Raw genomic sequence first — 16,663 nt, forward strand, 5'->3', positions numbered from 1 at the left:
GATTGAATTAAACCATGCAACAATTAAACCATTAATAACCTGGGGCACCACGGAAGCATTAATTTATATAGAGCAGTTATCTCCCGAATCCAATCTCTTGAAAATCTGAAGATCTTTAATATCAATAGCAGTCAATCATTAATCGTCACCTTATTCAGTCTCATTCGGATGGTCATAAAGTACTGCACGAACCCTGGCTAACAAGTTGAATTAGCAATACACAAATTGGTGTAATTATTTATTTACTAAATACCGAAATAATCACACAGAATTACATATATATACACAGGATCGATCATACATCGATTACTAATCATGTCATGAAAATCCCCTAGTGGGCTAACCCAATATGACAGCTCGTTATACAAAAGAAGGGGGTTGGGTTTGAATGAAAGAGCAGGAAGATGGAGTGACAAAGGGATTGGGTCTCTATCGGACCTTGAAAAGCTATTCTACCGTAAATACAGAATCTTATGCATTCTAATAACCGCCCATTCGGAGAAGAAAAATGCAACATATATATTTACTCTGAGCTGCCCTTCGATAGATGGGTCGAAGATGGAAGACTGGTTTGCCCAAAGTCATGACAGTAACACACACACTTGCACGCACACACACACACACACACACACGAGCACACACACACACACATACACACACAACCAGTATTTCAATGTTTGATATAAAACAGTTAGTCAGTGACACCTACAGGAGTGATGACCTGTGGGGCTGAGTTACCAGTAGCACCAGAAAAAAAGAATGGATAGAGTTTCTCAGTGAAGGTGTAGCCAGTGAAGGAGTAGATATGAGACCTGGCCTCTACATTGTATAATGAGACCTGACCCTTCTCATAATCCACAAACACCCCCACCTTCTGGGGCTTCTCTCTCAGGGAGAGGACGACAGAGGGGCCAGTGAGAGCCTTGTATTCTTCATACCTCAGCCAAACAGTCCAGCATCCATTCTCAGGTTTCAGGTGAATAAACTTCTTCCTGTTGATGGTCTCTCTGGCCACTCCTAAAGTCCACCCATTCTTCCCCTCCACCTGCACCTCGTAGTAGAATCTCCCTGAGGAGAAACCCTCCGTTCCCAGGACATAGGGAACAATATCAAACCTCTTTGGGTTATCAGGGAGATTCTGTTTTATGTGTCCATATCTAACTTGTTTCCTGTCTTCAGACAGGATGAGTCTGGGATGTGCTGTATCAGGATCTAGAGTCACATCCACTGTGGAGAGAAACACACACTTTATTAGAATAAACAAAATAAACATAACAATATGGCGGACTGCATTTTACTGCTCAGTACATTGCTCTGGGACAAATGAATGGTGATGTGCTGTATCAGGGTCTAGAGTCACATCCACTGTGAAGTCAAAAATAAGAACATCAATATGTGGGAGGACATGTGTAGGGCTGCACGATATGGGAAAACAATCTATGCTTTATTTTTAACCGAATGTTGCAATTGTGATTTGACTTGCGATTTAGAGCAAAATACTTTGGTGAACTGTTGGAATCAAGGAAATAAAATGATTATTCCAATTCAATAGTTTGAATATAATAGTGGCCACTTTAAATACAGTGTTTGACATGACAACAAATGAAAATGCCAGGGAGGAGTTATTGTGACACGGTAGGAACCAAAGTCTTGACAAATGTTTCCTAGGGGACTCTACAATCTTTGGATACATTGCATGTTTTTGTTAGCTACTTCATGTAGCATACATATTCTTGCTTTGCGTACTCCTCTTTGATTTAGAAGAAACTGTTATGCAAAAAAACATGCAGATATACATTACCGGTCAAAAGTTGTGACACACCTACTCATTCAAGGGTTTTTCTTTATTTTTAACTATTTTTAACATCAAAACGATCAAATAACAATTATGGAATCATGGAGTAACCAAAAAATGTGGTTAAAATGAAAATGTATTTTAGATTCTTCAAAGTAGCCACCCTTTGGCATGATGACAGCTTTTTTTGCACACTCTCTCAACCAGCTTCATGAGGAATGATTTTCCAACAGTCTTGAAGGAGTTCCCATAAATGCTGAACACTTGTTGGCTGCTTTTCCTTCACTTTGCGGTCCTACTCATCCCAAACTATCTCAATTGGGTTGAGGTCAGATGATTGTGAAGGCCAGGTCATCTGATGCAGCACTCCATCCCTCTCCTTCTTGGTCAAATAGCCCTAACACAGCTTGGAGGTGTGTTTTGGGTCATTGTCCTGTTGTAAAACAAATGATAGTCCCACAAAGCCCAAACCAGATGGGATGGAGTATCGCTGCAGAATGCTGTGGTAGCTATACTGGTTAAGTGTGCCTTGAATTCTAAATAAATCACTGACAGTGTCAACAGTAAAGCACCCCCACACCACCTCCTCCATGCTTCACAGTGGGAACCACACATGCAGAGATCATCTGTTCACCTACTCTGCGTCTCACAAAGACACGGACACATTCGACCATGAAGGCCAGATTCACGGAGTCTCCTCTGAACAGTTGATGTTGAGATGTGTCTGTTACTTGAACTCTGTGAAGCATTTATCTGGGCTGCAATTTCTGAGGCTGGTAACTCTAATGTACTTATCCTCTGCAGCAGAGGTAACTCTGGGTCTTCCTTTCCTGTGGCGGTCCTCATGAGAGCCAGTGTCATCATAGCGATTGATGGTTTTTGCGACTGCACTTAAAGAAACTTTAAAAGTTCTTGACATTTTCCGGATTAACTGACCTGCATGTCCTAAAGTAATGGACTGTCGTTTCTCTTTGCTTATTTGAGCTGTTCTTGTCATAATATGGACTTGGTATTTTACCAAATGTGGCTATCTTCTGTATACTACCCCTACCTTGTCACAACACAACTGATTGGCTCAAATGCATTAAGGAAATAAATTCCACAAATGTACTTTTAACAAGGGACATCTGTTAATTGAAATGCTATCATGAATCTGGTTGACAGAATACCAAGAGTGTGCAAAGCTGTCATCAAGGCAAACTTGAAGAATCTCCAATATAAAATACATTTTGATTTGTTTAACACTTTTTTGGTTACTTCCATGTGTTATTTCATAGTTTTGACGTCTTCACTATTATTCTACAATGTAGAAAATAGTACAAATAAAGAAAAACCCTGGAATGATTAGGTGTGTCCAAACGTTTGACTGGTACTGTAGTTCTACACCATTACTGGGATTATCCGTCTGTATACAGTAGCTAGTTACGTTTGCTCTGACTCTGTACATTTATTAGCTGGCTAACGATTAGCGGCTAACAAGATTTAGGCCCAACTTGCTTAGAAAATACAAACTAGCTGTTTACAGATGTAAGAAACACAAACGTATAGTGTAATTATAGAACGCTAGTGGATTTATATTAATAAGAAGCAAAGTGAAAACAGCATCGTTGTCATTAACATTGTTGCACATACTGCATTGATGAGGAGACTGAATGCAGTTGTCTCTTGGTAAGAGGAACAACAAATGCGCTCCATGAGTGACAGGGGGCGGGGCTAGGTCTGTGTGGAATGCGGCATGGAGAGAGAGAGCGGAGAGAGATAACTCAAATAGCGAAGTAAACTATAAAAATGGACGTAACACACGGCGTATCACATTTAACAAACCAAACAGTCAAATACCGTTATGGAAAGTAAAGTTTTAAAAAACAAACCTTTTCGTGCATCAATACCAGAATATTGTAAAATACGGTATACAGCCCATCCCTAAACTCTAGGTGGGTAGACTGGAGAGTACAACAAACACACTGACCTGCATGTTTTCTGATGGTTTCAAGTTCTACAATATAAACAAAGAGTATGTCAGAATTAGGGAATAACAGAAACTATGGTAATATAATATTACAGTAGAGTGTACTGTGTGGTGCCCTTGGAACACAATGACAAATCTCCTCTTAATCTCTAAACTTTATTGATGAGGTTTGGAACCAGAAACATATCCAAAGTGACATGGTGTAAAAATACATCCCTCTACCATAATATAGTATACCTTAAGCAACAGAAATATGATATGAAATATATTTTAAATACAATTCAGTATCTTTTAATTTACCTGGACAGCCCTTCATGTTTACTAAATCTGTGGGTAAATTAAACATAAAACAAATTGTAATTCCTGTTATTTAAAGTGTGAACATTTTCAAGTAAAAAATGAAACAAAATAGCATTCTTGGTGTGAACATAAAATAATTCCAATACAGTAATATTTTACCACATAATTATGACTAATCTTTCTACTATTTGCATATTTGCACAATGGAAATTGTAAACCCCGAGAACAGGGCTCTCCAACCCTGTTCCTGGAGAAATGATGTCCTGTAGGTTTTCACTCCAACCCTGTTCCTGGAGAGATGATGTCCTGTAGGTTTTCACTCCAACCCAAGTGAGACTGATTTTAATCATTTGCTTCTTGATAAGTTGAATCAGGTTTGTTACAATTAAGGTTGGAACAAAAAGCTCCAGCTCTGCAGGATCAGGGTTGGAGAACCCTGGCTTAGAATATACATGTATGTATTGTATATTGACCATAAGGGTCTAGTAATGCATCGTGCTCCTACTTACCCAGCTGATCAGCAAGTATCTCTGCAGACAAACAGATGAATTAAAGTCAAAGTAAAGCATTCTTAATGGTGAATAATTCATTCAACTCCTTGTGTGGCAGGGGGATGGGGACAGTAAAAACAATGTGATGAAAAGTATTAATGTCAAATATGTAAGGATTTTAAATCCATGAAACTAGCTGTTTTTTTTTAATCAATTTTGAAATAAATTAATAAAACAATATAATTCTTTGTGTAAACATTTCCATCGCAGTGAGTAAAATATTATTCCAATACAGTGATATTTTACCACATAATTATGACTCATCTTTGTGCTATTTGCACAATGCAAATTGTAAGCCCTTGGAAATGGGCTCTCCAACCCTGTTTCTGGAGACTACCCTGTATGTTTTAATTCCAACCCTGTTCCTGGAGAGTTACCATCCTGTATGTTTTAACTCCGACCCTGTTCCTGGAGACCACCCTGTAGGTTTTAACTCCAACCCTGTTCCTGGAGAACCACCCTGTATGTTTTAACTCCAACCCTGTTCCTGGAGACCACCCTGTAGGTTTTCGCTCCAACCCTGTTCCTGGAGACCACCCTTATTGTTTTAACTCCAACCCTGTTCCTGGAGACCACCCTGTAGGTTTTAACTCCAAACCTGTTCCTGGAGAACCACCCTGTAGGTGTTCTCTCCAACCCTGTTCCTGGAGACCACCCTGTAGGTTTTCGCTCCAAACCTTTTCCTGGAGACCAACCTGTAGGTTTTCGCTCCCACCCTGTTCCTGGAGACCACCCTGTAGGTTTTCGCTCCAACCCTTTTCCTGGAGACCACCCTGTAGGTTTTAACTCCAAACCTGTTCCTGGAGAACCACCCTGTAGGTGTTCTCTCCAACCCTGTTCCTGGAGACCACCCTGTAGGTTTTCGCTCCAAACCTTTTCCTGGAGACCAACCTGTAGGTTTTCGCTCCCACCCTGTTCCTGGAGACCACCCTGTAGGTTTTCGCTCCAACCCTTTTCCTGGAGACCACCCTGTAGGTTTTCACTAAAACCCTGTTCCTGGAGACAACCCTGTAGGTTTTCACTCAAACCCTGTTCCTGGAGACAACCCTGTAGGTTTTCACTCAAACCCTGTTCCTGGAGACTACCCTGTAGGTTTTCACTCAAACCCTGTTCCTGGAGACCACCCTGTAGGTTTTCACTCAAACCCTGTTCCTGGAGACCACCCTGTAGGTTTTCGCTCCAACCCTTTTCCTGGAGACCACCCTGTAGGTTTTCACTCAAACCCTGTTCCTGGAGACCACCCTGTAGGGTTTCGCTCCAACCCTGTTGATGGAGACCACCCTGTATGTGTTCTCTCCAACCCTGTTCCTGGAGACCACCCTGTAGGTGTTCTCTCCAACCCTTTTCCTAGAGACCACCCTGTAGGTTTTCGCTCCAACCCTGTTCCTGGAGACCACCCTGAAGGTGTTCTCTCCAACCCTGTTCCTGGAGACCACCCTGTATGTGTTCTCTCCAACCCTGTTCCTGGAGACCACCCTGTAGGTGTTCTCTCCAACCCTGTTCCTGGAGACCACCCTGTAGGTTTTCGCTCCAACCCTAATCTAGTGCACCTAATAATAATTTGCTGGTTGATGAATTGAATCAGGTTAGTTATAACTAAGGTTGGATTGAAAGCTACGGGATGGCAGCGCTACAGGATCAGGGTTGGAGAACCCTGGCTTAGAATATACATGTATGTATTGTATATTGACCATAAGGGTCTAGTAATGCATCGTGCTTCTACTTACCCAGCTGATCAGCAAGTATCTCTGCAGACAAACAGATTAATTAAAGTCAAAGTAAAGCATTCTTAATGGTGAATAATTCATTCAACTCCTTGTGTGGCAGGGGGATGGGGACAGTAAAAACAATGTGATGAAAAGTATTAATGTCAAATATGTAAGGATTTTAAATCCATGAAACTAGCTGTTGTACGCTATCCATTTTTGTTACATATTCATGTGTTGGGAATTGTTTGCCTCCAATTTTTGTTTGGTATAACAATCAAATTGGGAGTAAAAAAATGTTTGACAGTAAGACACTACTTACCGAGCTCTTGACTGTGTTCAGCTCTGGATGCATCTACATACATGACAATAGATAACAGTTAGAGGAAAGGTCCACAAAATGACTTACTCAAGATGTTTTCTGACAAAGTCCTTTACATGAAGGAGCCAATTACACTGATTCAGGTAAACCAGGCACTGTGATTTTTAAAGAAAACTTTATATTAAATAATCTAGTATTTTTGTGGAGAAAGTTGTTTTAAATAGAAATAGTTTGCCCTATAGAGAGAACTGAATTTTTTTTATACAAATCTTTAAAAACACCTGTACAGTATCTGACCAATGTCTGCTTTTTACTTCTAAAGGTCAAACAGGGGGGGCTTATATTTGTCCTGTTTCACTGTGTATACAAGTGGTTAACTTCTATGAGTGTGAGGTGTGGAATGGAAATGTGTTTTTTGCATATTCCAGCTCCCCTTGAGATACACTCAGAGAGTGTGGTCACTGCCAGGGATCAGTCATTATTGATGGCGACCCTGGAGTAATGAGGGTTAAGTGCCTTGCTCAAGGGTAGATCAACTGAATTTTGTATTAATTTGTTCACCTTGTCGGCTCAGTGATTAGAACAAGCCAGCTTTGAGTTCTAGTACCTAACTCCTTGTGTATGCCACTCTGTAAAATGCACTGTAAAACAGTTACTGTAAAACATTTTAATTAATCTTTTATTACCATAGTCATTGCACAAAGCAATCCAGCGCCAAATGGTGAAAGCTAATATGACCATAAGGACAATGCCCAAAGAGACAATCACTGCAAGGGCCACTTTCCACATGTCTGTGTGAACAAGGATCAGCTCGCCTGCAAGACACAAATCAACTGAGATCAGAGACATGCTATCTAATAATAATAATAATAATAATGGGACATTTCACTCAAAGAAAGCTTTGTCAGAAGATAACAGACCTCAAATGTAAACTAATGTCAAAATGAAACCATATCCCATGACATCAGTTGTGTAGATCCAGCAATATGCCTCAATGCCAAATTAATGGAAAGATGAGCACCATCTAATTTCCTGGTTTAATGTTGTGCTAATATTTTCCATTCATTTGAGGTGGAGGCATATATCTGGATCTACAAAACCAATATGGTTTCATCTTGACATTAGAATACTTTAGAGTTCTAAACAATAATAATATGTTGTGTTACTCACTAGGGATGTGAAACTTTGTCTCCATCTTAATCACCTCATGGAGCTGGCTCTGTCTGACTCTACAGGTAAAGCGGTTGATGTCAGTCTCCTTTACGATGGTCTTTAGTTTGACTATGTAGAATCCCTCATAGTCCCTGTCTGTCTCTGACGGTCCAGCAGACAGAGTGACCCCTTCACTGTCCAGCCACTCCAACTCAGGCTCAGGGAACCAGCCTTTAGTTACACACAGCAGAGCCATCCCTCCTTCTTTCTGTCCCTCAATGGAAACCTCTGGCTTGGATCCTATAGCTACAGACACAAAGGGAGACTGGAGATGAAGTACTACTGAGATTGGGAGGAACATCACATGGGTTGTTGTATTTAAGAAATGTACCTCTGACGTAGACTTCAATGGTGAAATCATCATAATGTGTCTTAGACTCAACAAGACATTTATAATGTCCATCATCTGTGCCTTGTACCCTGGTCAGTTTCAAAGAGGTGTTGCCCTTCTTCAGTTCCTCTTTAAACAACGATGTCCTTCCCCTGTAGGAGAGGATCTGATCATGGTATTTGTCTCTGCCGTCTTGGTAGAGATGGACTCTAATGTTTGACTGAGTGTCTGGGAGGTTGACTCTGAACCAGTCAACTCTCATGTCCTCAACGCTGATGTTGGGTTTGATGTAACAGGGCAGAGTGATGTCATCACCAGCCACAGCAACAATGGCACGAGTCGGACCAAGAACCTCAAACTTCTCTGGAAAGAAGAACAACCAATCAATATCAAAAACGACCATGCACATCATCAGCTGTTGGTCCCTTTCAGACTTTAACAGACCACACTAAAGATCAACACCAAACCTGGCCCAAATACTTAAGGTTTGCTTGATTTAGCTTGGTTGCCAATGGAATAGCCTAGTACTGAAAGTGCAAACCGTAGCCATCGTTCATGCAAATTCTCACATTGTTCACACACACACACACACACACACACACACACACACACACACACACACACACACACACACACACACACACACACACACACACACACACAAATAACATGTGAGGTCACTCTACCAGAGCCTGCTCTTTGGAGGAGAAGCAGGAGATTGACACACAGACAGTCTGTCCAAGTCCACATCATTTCTGAGAGAGAGGATGACATACTGGTATTCAATGTAGGTGATGCTATGGATCATATGATATGGATTTATTATGTAATCACCTAAGACCACCTGAGACCTAAGACAGAAGACTACTTAAGACAGACTTTCAAAAACTTGGTCCTTTTATTTGATAATATAAAACCTTTCTCCCATTATCTCCATAATCCCTGACAGCTGCACCGAGGGATATGACAGACACACACACACACACACATACACAAACTATTTTATAACCTCAGGCCAAAGACTCCTCAAGACAGACTTTATTAAATATGCAAAACATGGCCTATTTATCAAGGCCTGTCTGGTTCTCACACACAGCTATTGCCAACCATCAACATTGACTTGAATATTAATTGCTGGGATTTATTAGTATAAAGCATTTCTGCCATTAACTATATTTTCTCTGACAGCTTTAAACATATATATAAATAATACTTACGGTTAGATACATGCAGATCACAATTGAGAAGAGTTTGGCTTAAAGCTCGCTGGCCTGTGGGGAAAGACTGGAGAGAAAATACATCTGGTGTGTCTACTGCAAGGCAGGGAAGTAGCTTTCAACATAACTTGTTATTCTTGTAGATGAGATGGAATCCACACTTTAATCAGCTTGAGTTGACTTGACTTGAGTTAACTTATGAGGAAGTAGGTGAGAGGTGGCATAGTTTCTGGAAACAAAACTCTGATAAACTGGCTACACTAAGATGTCACACATAGAGATCACAGGAGGCTGGTAAGGGGAGGACGTCTCATAATAATGGCTGCAATGGAGTAAATGGAACTGTATCAGCAACATGGAAACCAGGTCTTTCATGTGTTTGAGACCATTCTATTAATTCCATTCCAGCCATTAATATGAGTCTGTCCTCCCAAATGAACGTGCCAGCAGCCACCTGTGAGAGATGCAAGCGATCGCTGAGGGATCCTCCACTTCCCTCAACCTGCTGTTTGTTCACTTTCACTGGATGTTTTTCTTACTCTCCTTTCGTTTTTAACTGTCCTCTTTATATTACCATCCATATGTCACATATTGATTGTGGCATCCACTGTGGTGGGTTGTTGGCATAGATTACAAGAGAACTGTGGCCTTATTGCACTGACATCAAGTTGACACTAGAGGGCAGTAGACACACTGATCACAGGGACATGTCATTGCAGAGATGGAAGAGGAAGTGGAACATGCCACACCCTAATTTATTTTTTCAATGGAAGTCAATGAACTAAGAAGACCACACCCATCTGCTATCGCATTGGTGCCTATGGGAGAGCCGCCCCCTTAAGTAGACCGGAAATGACAACTTTTTTAAATTGGTAAACGACAGTAGTCAACTATCTTCATTTATCCACCATTTCTGGTCATGTCAGACAGCCTGTGGTGCAGCCTAAAGCACGTGATCATGTAGGGTAATATGTACTAGCGGCAGGGTAGCCTAGTGGTTAGAGCGTTGGACTAGTAACAGGAAGGTTGCGAGTTCAAATCCCCGAGCTGACAAGGTGCAAATCTGTTGTTTTAACCCATTGAAAATAAGAATTTGTTCTTAACTGACTTGCCAAGTTAAATAAAGGTCAAATAAAATCCATTGTTATTATTGACTTTAGAGGGGGTTGACAGAAGACTAATTAAGGCAGACTTTTAAAAATATGTAAAACTTGTTCCTTTTATTTAATAATATAAAACATTTCTCCCATTATCTCCATAATCCCTGACAGCTGCACTGAGGGATATGACAGACAGACAGACATACACACACACACACACACTATTTAATCACCTCAGGCCAAAGACTACTCAAGACAGACTTTGTTTTAAATATGCTAAATTTGGCCTTTTTATCAAGGCCTGTCTGGTTCTCACACACAGCTATTGCCAACCATCAACATTGACTTGAATATTAATTGCTGGGATTTATTAGTATAAAGCATTTCTGCCATTAACTATATTTTCTCTGACAGCTTTAAACATATATATAAATAATACTTACGGTTAGATACATGCAGATCACAATTGAGAAGAGTTTGGCTTAAAGCTCGCTGGCCTGTGGGGAAAGACTGGAGAGAAAATACATCTGGTGTGTCTACTGCAAGGCAGGGAAGTAGCTTTCAACATAACTTGTTTTTCTTGTAGATGAGATGGAATCCACACTTTAATCAGCTTGAGTTAACTTATGAGGAAGTAGGTGATAGGTGGCATAGTTTCTGGAAACAAAACTCTGATAAACTGATAAAGATGTCACACATAGAGATCACAGGAGGCTGGTAAGGGGAGGACAGCTCATAATAATGGCTGCAATGGAGTAAATGGAACTGTATCAGCAACATGGAAACCAGGTCTTTGATGTGTTTGAGACCATTCTATTAATTCCATTCCAGCCATTAATATGAGTCTGTTCTCCCAAATGAACGTGCCAGCAGCCACCTGTGAGAGATGCAAGCGATCGCTGAGGGATCCTCCACTTCCCTCAACCTGTTGTTTGTTCACTTTCACAGGATTGTTTTTCTTACTCTCCTTTCAGTTTTTAACTCTGTCCTCTTTATATTACCGTCCATATGTCACATATTGATTGAGGCATCCACAATATGTGAACCAGACATTCTGTTTATGACTTTAGGGTTTGTATCAGTGTTTGGTTTGTATTCTATACCAGAGGTTCTCAACCTTTTGTAGATTCTCTACCACCAATCACATTTGGACCTGTCTGAAGTACCTTTTCATGTGTGTGTGACAGGACGTGAAAACATTTTGGTTTATTTGTAATACTGTTTGTCTACATATCATTTAATGATGCAAATAATGTAATAAAGATAACAATCATTAAACATTATTACCATTTCTATTGTAATTATTGACTATAGAGGGGGTTGTTGTGAAATGTGGAATATGTTAGCCATTTCATGCAATCTGGAGCCTTCATTATATCAAATACTGGGGTGGCAGGTAGCGTAGTGGTTAGAGCGTTGGGCCAGTAACTGAAAGGTTGCTAGATTGAGTCACTGAGCTGACAAGGTAAACATCTGTTGTTCTGCCCCTGAACAAGGCAGTTAACCCACTGTTCCTAGGCTGTCATTGTAAATAAGAATTTGTTCTTAACTGACTTGACTAGTTAATGAAGGTTAAATAAAAAATAAGGAACCATTCCAACTAACAGTAAATCTTGGGAGAGTGTGAAAGAGAGGAGACAGTGTGAGGGTTGACAGTGAAAGAGTAGAGACAATGAAAGAGAGGTGAAAGGGTAGACACAGTGTAAGAGAGGAGACATTGAAGGAGTAGGAGTGGCTTCAAGACAAGTCTCTGAATGTCTTTGAGTGGCCCAGCCAGAGCCTGGACTTGAATCTGATTAAACATCTCTGGAGAAAGCTGAAAATAGCTGTGCAAGGGTGGAGACAGTACCACTTAAGTATTCCTAATCACTCAGGTGAACTTAAAAATGTAAAATATGAATGGGAATATACTTCAGTTAGATTTTAATCATAAGAATTTCTAGGGGTGCCAATAATTGTGTTTTGGAGAATGTTTTGGAGAAAAATATTTTTTTCATTTATTTCACATTTATTTTTTTCAATCATTTTACTTCAATTAAAGGTTGGATTTTTTGTGTGAATATTTTGAATGCAAGACCAAGAGGATGAACAGCAAAGACATTTATTTACAGCCCGTTTTGCTCATATGTACCAAGGGTGCCAATATAAGTAGAGGGCACTGATCCAACAGTATGTTCATGTGATTATAGGAAAACAAATCCCTACTATTAGATACACTTAATCAGTTTCCTTAGATTTACTCTTTGGATCAATTTCTTTAGCTCCTCTGAACCGGTTCATTCCCAAGACAGATTCATTATTTTAGGGAAATAGTTCAGCCAAATGGAACCCCTACATTTTGGGAATGGGGAGGACAAGAGATCTTTCTCCATTAAGGCTCAGCTGGAAAACAGACAGTCCCTCACAGAGATTCTTGAATAAGGTCTTTTACCTTGTTTTGTTGTGGCCAGAGGGATGTCTGGGTCCAAGCCGAGCGAAATGGATCAAAAAGTCAGGTCGCTCTCATCCGGGTCACGGAACCAAATGTTGTGGAAAACCCCATCCAAAGGCTAAGGCAGAGACTATTTAATTGTATAATAGAAACATCTTTAATCAAGCAGTTGTGAGGGAGATCTGTCTCTGATTTCACAGTGAAGAACTCCAAGAGTAAATGGTTCCATGTCCCTTATATAGTGGGAGGTGATAATACTATCATATTGTTACACAACAGTTATTTATACAAGCAACAGTTCCAGAACACAATGGCCTTGTGTTAGAGTGCAGAAATTACAGGAGTCTATGAAAGGCATAACATCACAGTCCAACACAGAACATGTCCCATGAGAAGTTAAAACAGCTCACCCCAAATTCTGCCACCACAATAGGATGACATTCAGCATCAATTGTACATGGTGAATTTCCTCTCTGTTAGTTTAATCATATAGTGATAAACAGATTGCAATTCATTCAGACGGTGAGTAACACACACACACTTGCACACACATCCATTCTCAGGGTTCAGGTGAATTTTCTTCTTCCTGTTGATGGACTCTCTGGCCACTCCTACAATCCACCAAGTCTTCTGCTCCACCTGCACCTCATAGTAGAATCTCCCTGAGGAGAAGCCCTCCTTTCCCAGGACATAGAGAACATTATAAACCTCTCTGGGTTGTCAGGGAGATCCTGTTTTATGTCTCCACAATTCACTTGTTTCCCATCTTCAGACAGGATGAATCTGGGATGTGCTGTATCAGGGTCTAGAGTCACATCCCCTGTTGAGAGAAACATATCAATATGCAGGACTGCATTTAACTGCTCAGTAAATTACTCTAGGACACATGAACGTATAGTGATGTGGTGTATCAGGGTCTAGAGTCACATCCACAGTGAAGTCAAAAATTGTCTGTATAAAAATGAGAAGAAAAGAAAATCAGTTTTGGGGACAGCAATTTACTGCAGGGCTTAATGCACAGTACATTACTGTAGACATATGTAGTCTATAGGTTATTGATAACAACATACTGTAGATATGAATGTGTGATAATGTTATTTCAAGTTAAACCGGAATGTGAAGACATGAATATTAATGTGAAACTCTACGTGGATGGACTGGAGAGTATTACTGTCACGCCCTGACCGTAGATTGCTTTGTATGTTTCTATTTTTTAGTTTGGTCAGGGTGTGATGTGGGTGGGTATTCTATGTTTTGTTCTATGTTTGTATTTCTATGTGTTTGACCTGGTATGGTTCCCAATCAGAGGCAGCTGTCAATCGTTGTCTCTGATTGAGAATCATACTTAGGTAGCCTGTTTTCCCCATTTTGGTTGTGGGTGTTTAATTTATGTTTAGTGTCTGTTCACCTGGCAGAACTTTTTCGTTTTCTCTTCGTTGTTATTTTATGTACTGTTCAGTTTTTCTATTAAAATATGACGAACACTTACCACGCTGCATTTTGGTCCTCCTCTCCTTCCACCAATGAGAATTGTTACATACACCTGTATGTTCTACTTTTGATAAGGGCCAATAGGGATCTGTGTAGTAAACTGTATAGGGAATAGGGTGCCATTTGGAACACAAACTGACTGCTGAGACAGACAAGTAAGAGGAACAGGAAACATATTGTATTAAGTATGTAAAACATGATCACAATACTTATAACATACTACCTATAAAGTATTACATGTACTGTGGCACCCCAGAGCAACATTTTAAACATTTATCTCTATAACCCCATAATCATAAGACATACATTACATATCCTAATAGTTACAATTAGATGCTCTCAGATCACCATGAGAAAGGTTTGATGGTTTCAATATCGTCAGGAAACAGGAAGGAAGTTGTGCACCTACTGCAAGGCAGGGCTATGATGAACCACCATGTGTTAGTAGGCAGCATGGTTCAGTGAGAATAGAACGTTTTGAGGTAGAACTACCAGTATGTGAAACTTGTCAACATTGAGTATTCTTTAAAATGCCAGCATGTCATACTCATTTAGTTTTCTTTTACATAATTTTTTTTACCTTTATTTAACCAGGCAAGTCAGTTAAGAACAAATTATTATTTACAATGACCACCTACCCCGGCCAAACCTGAACGATGCTGGACCAATGGTGCACCGCCTTATGGGACTCCCAATCACGGCCAGATGTGATAGAGCCTGGATTCGAACCAGGGACTGTACTGATGCCTCTGGAAACTGAGATGCTGTGCCACTCAGGAGCCCACAGCACACATACAGCATGCAGACTTTCACTGAGTGACTCATGCTCCGTACCTCATCCATACTGAATGTCCCATATTGACAGTGTCAGTTCCATACTATGTGGACTGCTGACTTGGACTACAGGAGAACCAGGGCCTTCTGACACTGATATAAAGCACACTAGAGGGCAGTAGAGACACACTGATCACAGGGACGTGGTAGCTAAGCTTTGATACGTATGGTGCTGTAGAGAGGAAGAGCATTATCATGTTGGGAACCAGTCCTCTTCTACCATCTCTTCTCATCTACATTCTCCTCTCATCTACCTCCTGCTGCTCATCTGCCTCCTGCTCCTCATCTGCCTCCTGCTCCTCATCTGCCTCCTGCTCCTCATCTGCCTCCTGCTCCTCATCTATCTCCTGCTCCTCATCTGCCTCCTGCTCCTCATCTACCTTCTCCTCTCATCTGCCTCCTGCTCCTCATCTACCTTCTCTCTCTCATCTACCTCCTGCTCCTCATCTACCTTCTCCTCTCATCTGCCTCCTGCTCCTCGTCTGCCTCCTGCTCCTCATCTATCTTCTCCTCTCATCTGCCTCCTGCTCCTCATCTACCTTCTCCTCTCATCTGCCTCCTGCTCCTCATCTGCCTCCTGCTCCTCATCTACATTCTCCTCTCATCTGCCTCCTGCTCCTCATCTACCTTCTCCTCTCATCTGCCTCCTGCTCCTCATCTGCCTCCTGCTCCTCATCTACCTTCTCCTCTCATCTGCCTCCTGTTCCTCATCTACCTTCTCCTCTCATCTACCTTCTCCTCTCATCTGCCTCCTGCTCCTCATCTGCCTCCGGCTCCTCATCTGCCTCCTGCTCCTCATCTACCTCCTGCTCCTCATCTAACTCCTGCTGGACTTCCTGACCGGCCGCCCCCAGGTGGTGAGGGTAGGTAGCAACACATCTGCCATGCTGATCCTCAACACTGGAGCCCCCCAGGGGTGCGTGCTCAGTCCCCTCCTGTACTCCCTGTTCACCCACGACTTCATGGCCAGGCACGACTCCAACGCCATCATTAAGTTTTCAGACGACACAACAGTGGTAGCCCTGATCACCGACAACAACAAGACAGCCTATAGGGAGGAGTTCAGAGACTAGGACAAAAAGGCTTCTCAACAGTTTTTACCCCCAAGCCATAAGACTCCTGAACAGGTCATCAAATGGCTACCCGGACTATTTACATTGTGTGTGTCCCCCCCAACCCCTCTTTTATGCTGCTGCTACTCTCTGTTTATCATATATGCATAGTCACTTTAACTATACATTCATGTACATACTACCTCAATTGGCCCGACCAACCAGTGCCCCCGCACATTGGCTAACCAGGCTATCTGCATGTGTCCCGCCACCCACCACCCGCCAACCCCTCTTTTACGCTACTGTTACTCTCTGTTCATCATATATGCATAGTCGCTTTAACCATATCTAC

At 41.3% G+C, this 16,663-nt stretch overlaps 1 protein-coding gene and 1 long non-coding RNA gene across 4 annotated transcripts; both read right to left on the reverse strand.

The window, feature by feature from the left end:
* Positions 1-225: 225 nt before the first annotated feature.
* Positions 226-9,495, reverse strand: LOC115116439 (butyrophilin subfamily 2 member A2-like). 3 transcript variants are annotated; one of them, XM_065015282.1, is made up of 11 exons: positions 9,404-9,495; positions 8,873-8,941; positions 8,187-8,549; positions 7,814-8,101; positions 7,330-7,458; positions 6,644-6,676; positions 6,343-6,363; positions 4,574-4,594; positions 4,065-4,091; positions 3,765-3,791; positions 226-1,227 (listed from the first exon to the last, which is right to left on the reverse strand). In XM_065015282.1, exons 2-11 carry the CDS (start codon positions 8,937-8,939, stop codon positions 692-694), a joined length of 1,512 nt encoding a protein of 503 aa, XP_064871354.1. In that variant the 5' UTR covers positions 8,940-8,941; positions 9,404-9,495; the 3' UTR covers positions 226-691. The 3 variants fall into 3 exon arrangements, with proteins under 3 accessions (XP_064871354.1, XP_064871353.1, XP_064871355.1); XM_065015281.1 differs by lacking the exon at positions 9,404-9,495 and having other exon boundaries at positions 8,873-8,975; XM_065015283.1 differs by lacking the exons at positions 3,765-3,791; positions 9,404-9,495 and having other exon boundaries at positions 8,873-8,975.
* Positions 9,496-12,588: 3,093 nt separating this feature from the next.
* LOC115118004 (uncharacterized) lies at positions 12,589-14,746 on the reverse strand. The gene is made up of 2 exons (XR_003861770.2): positions 14,424-14,746; positions 12,589-13,754 (listed from the first exon to the last, which is right to left on the reverse strand). It is a non-coding gene; the product is annotated as an uncharacterized LOC115118004 (long non-coding RNA).
* Between the last annotated feature and the right edge of the window lie 1,917 nt (positions 14,747-16,663).

Source organism: Oncorhynchus nerka, unplaced genomic scaffold (genome assembly GCF_034236695.1).
Source record: "Oncorhynchus nerka isolate Pitt River unplaced genomic scaffold, Oner_Uvic_2.0 unplaced_scaffold_1554, whole genome shotgun sequence".
Classification (NCBI taxonomy): Eukaryota; Metazoa; Chordata; class Actinopteri; order Salmoniformes; family Salmonidae; genus Oncorhynchus; species Oncorhynchus nerka.

Coding starts and splice junctions, on each gene's coding strand:
- LOC115116439 (XM_065015281.1), bottom strand. CDS start 8,960: ATGTCATCCTCTCTCTCAGAAATGATGTGGACTTGGACAGACTGTCTG. Junction 6,677..7,329: donor TGCTTTGTGCAATGACTATG/GTAATAAAAGAT, acceptor TCATGTATGTAG/ATGCATCCAGAGCTGAACAC. Junction 6,364..6,643: donor TGAACACAGTCAAGAGCTCG/GTAAGTAGTGTC, acceptor GTTTGTCTGCAG/AGATACTTGCTGATCAGCTG.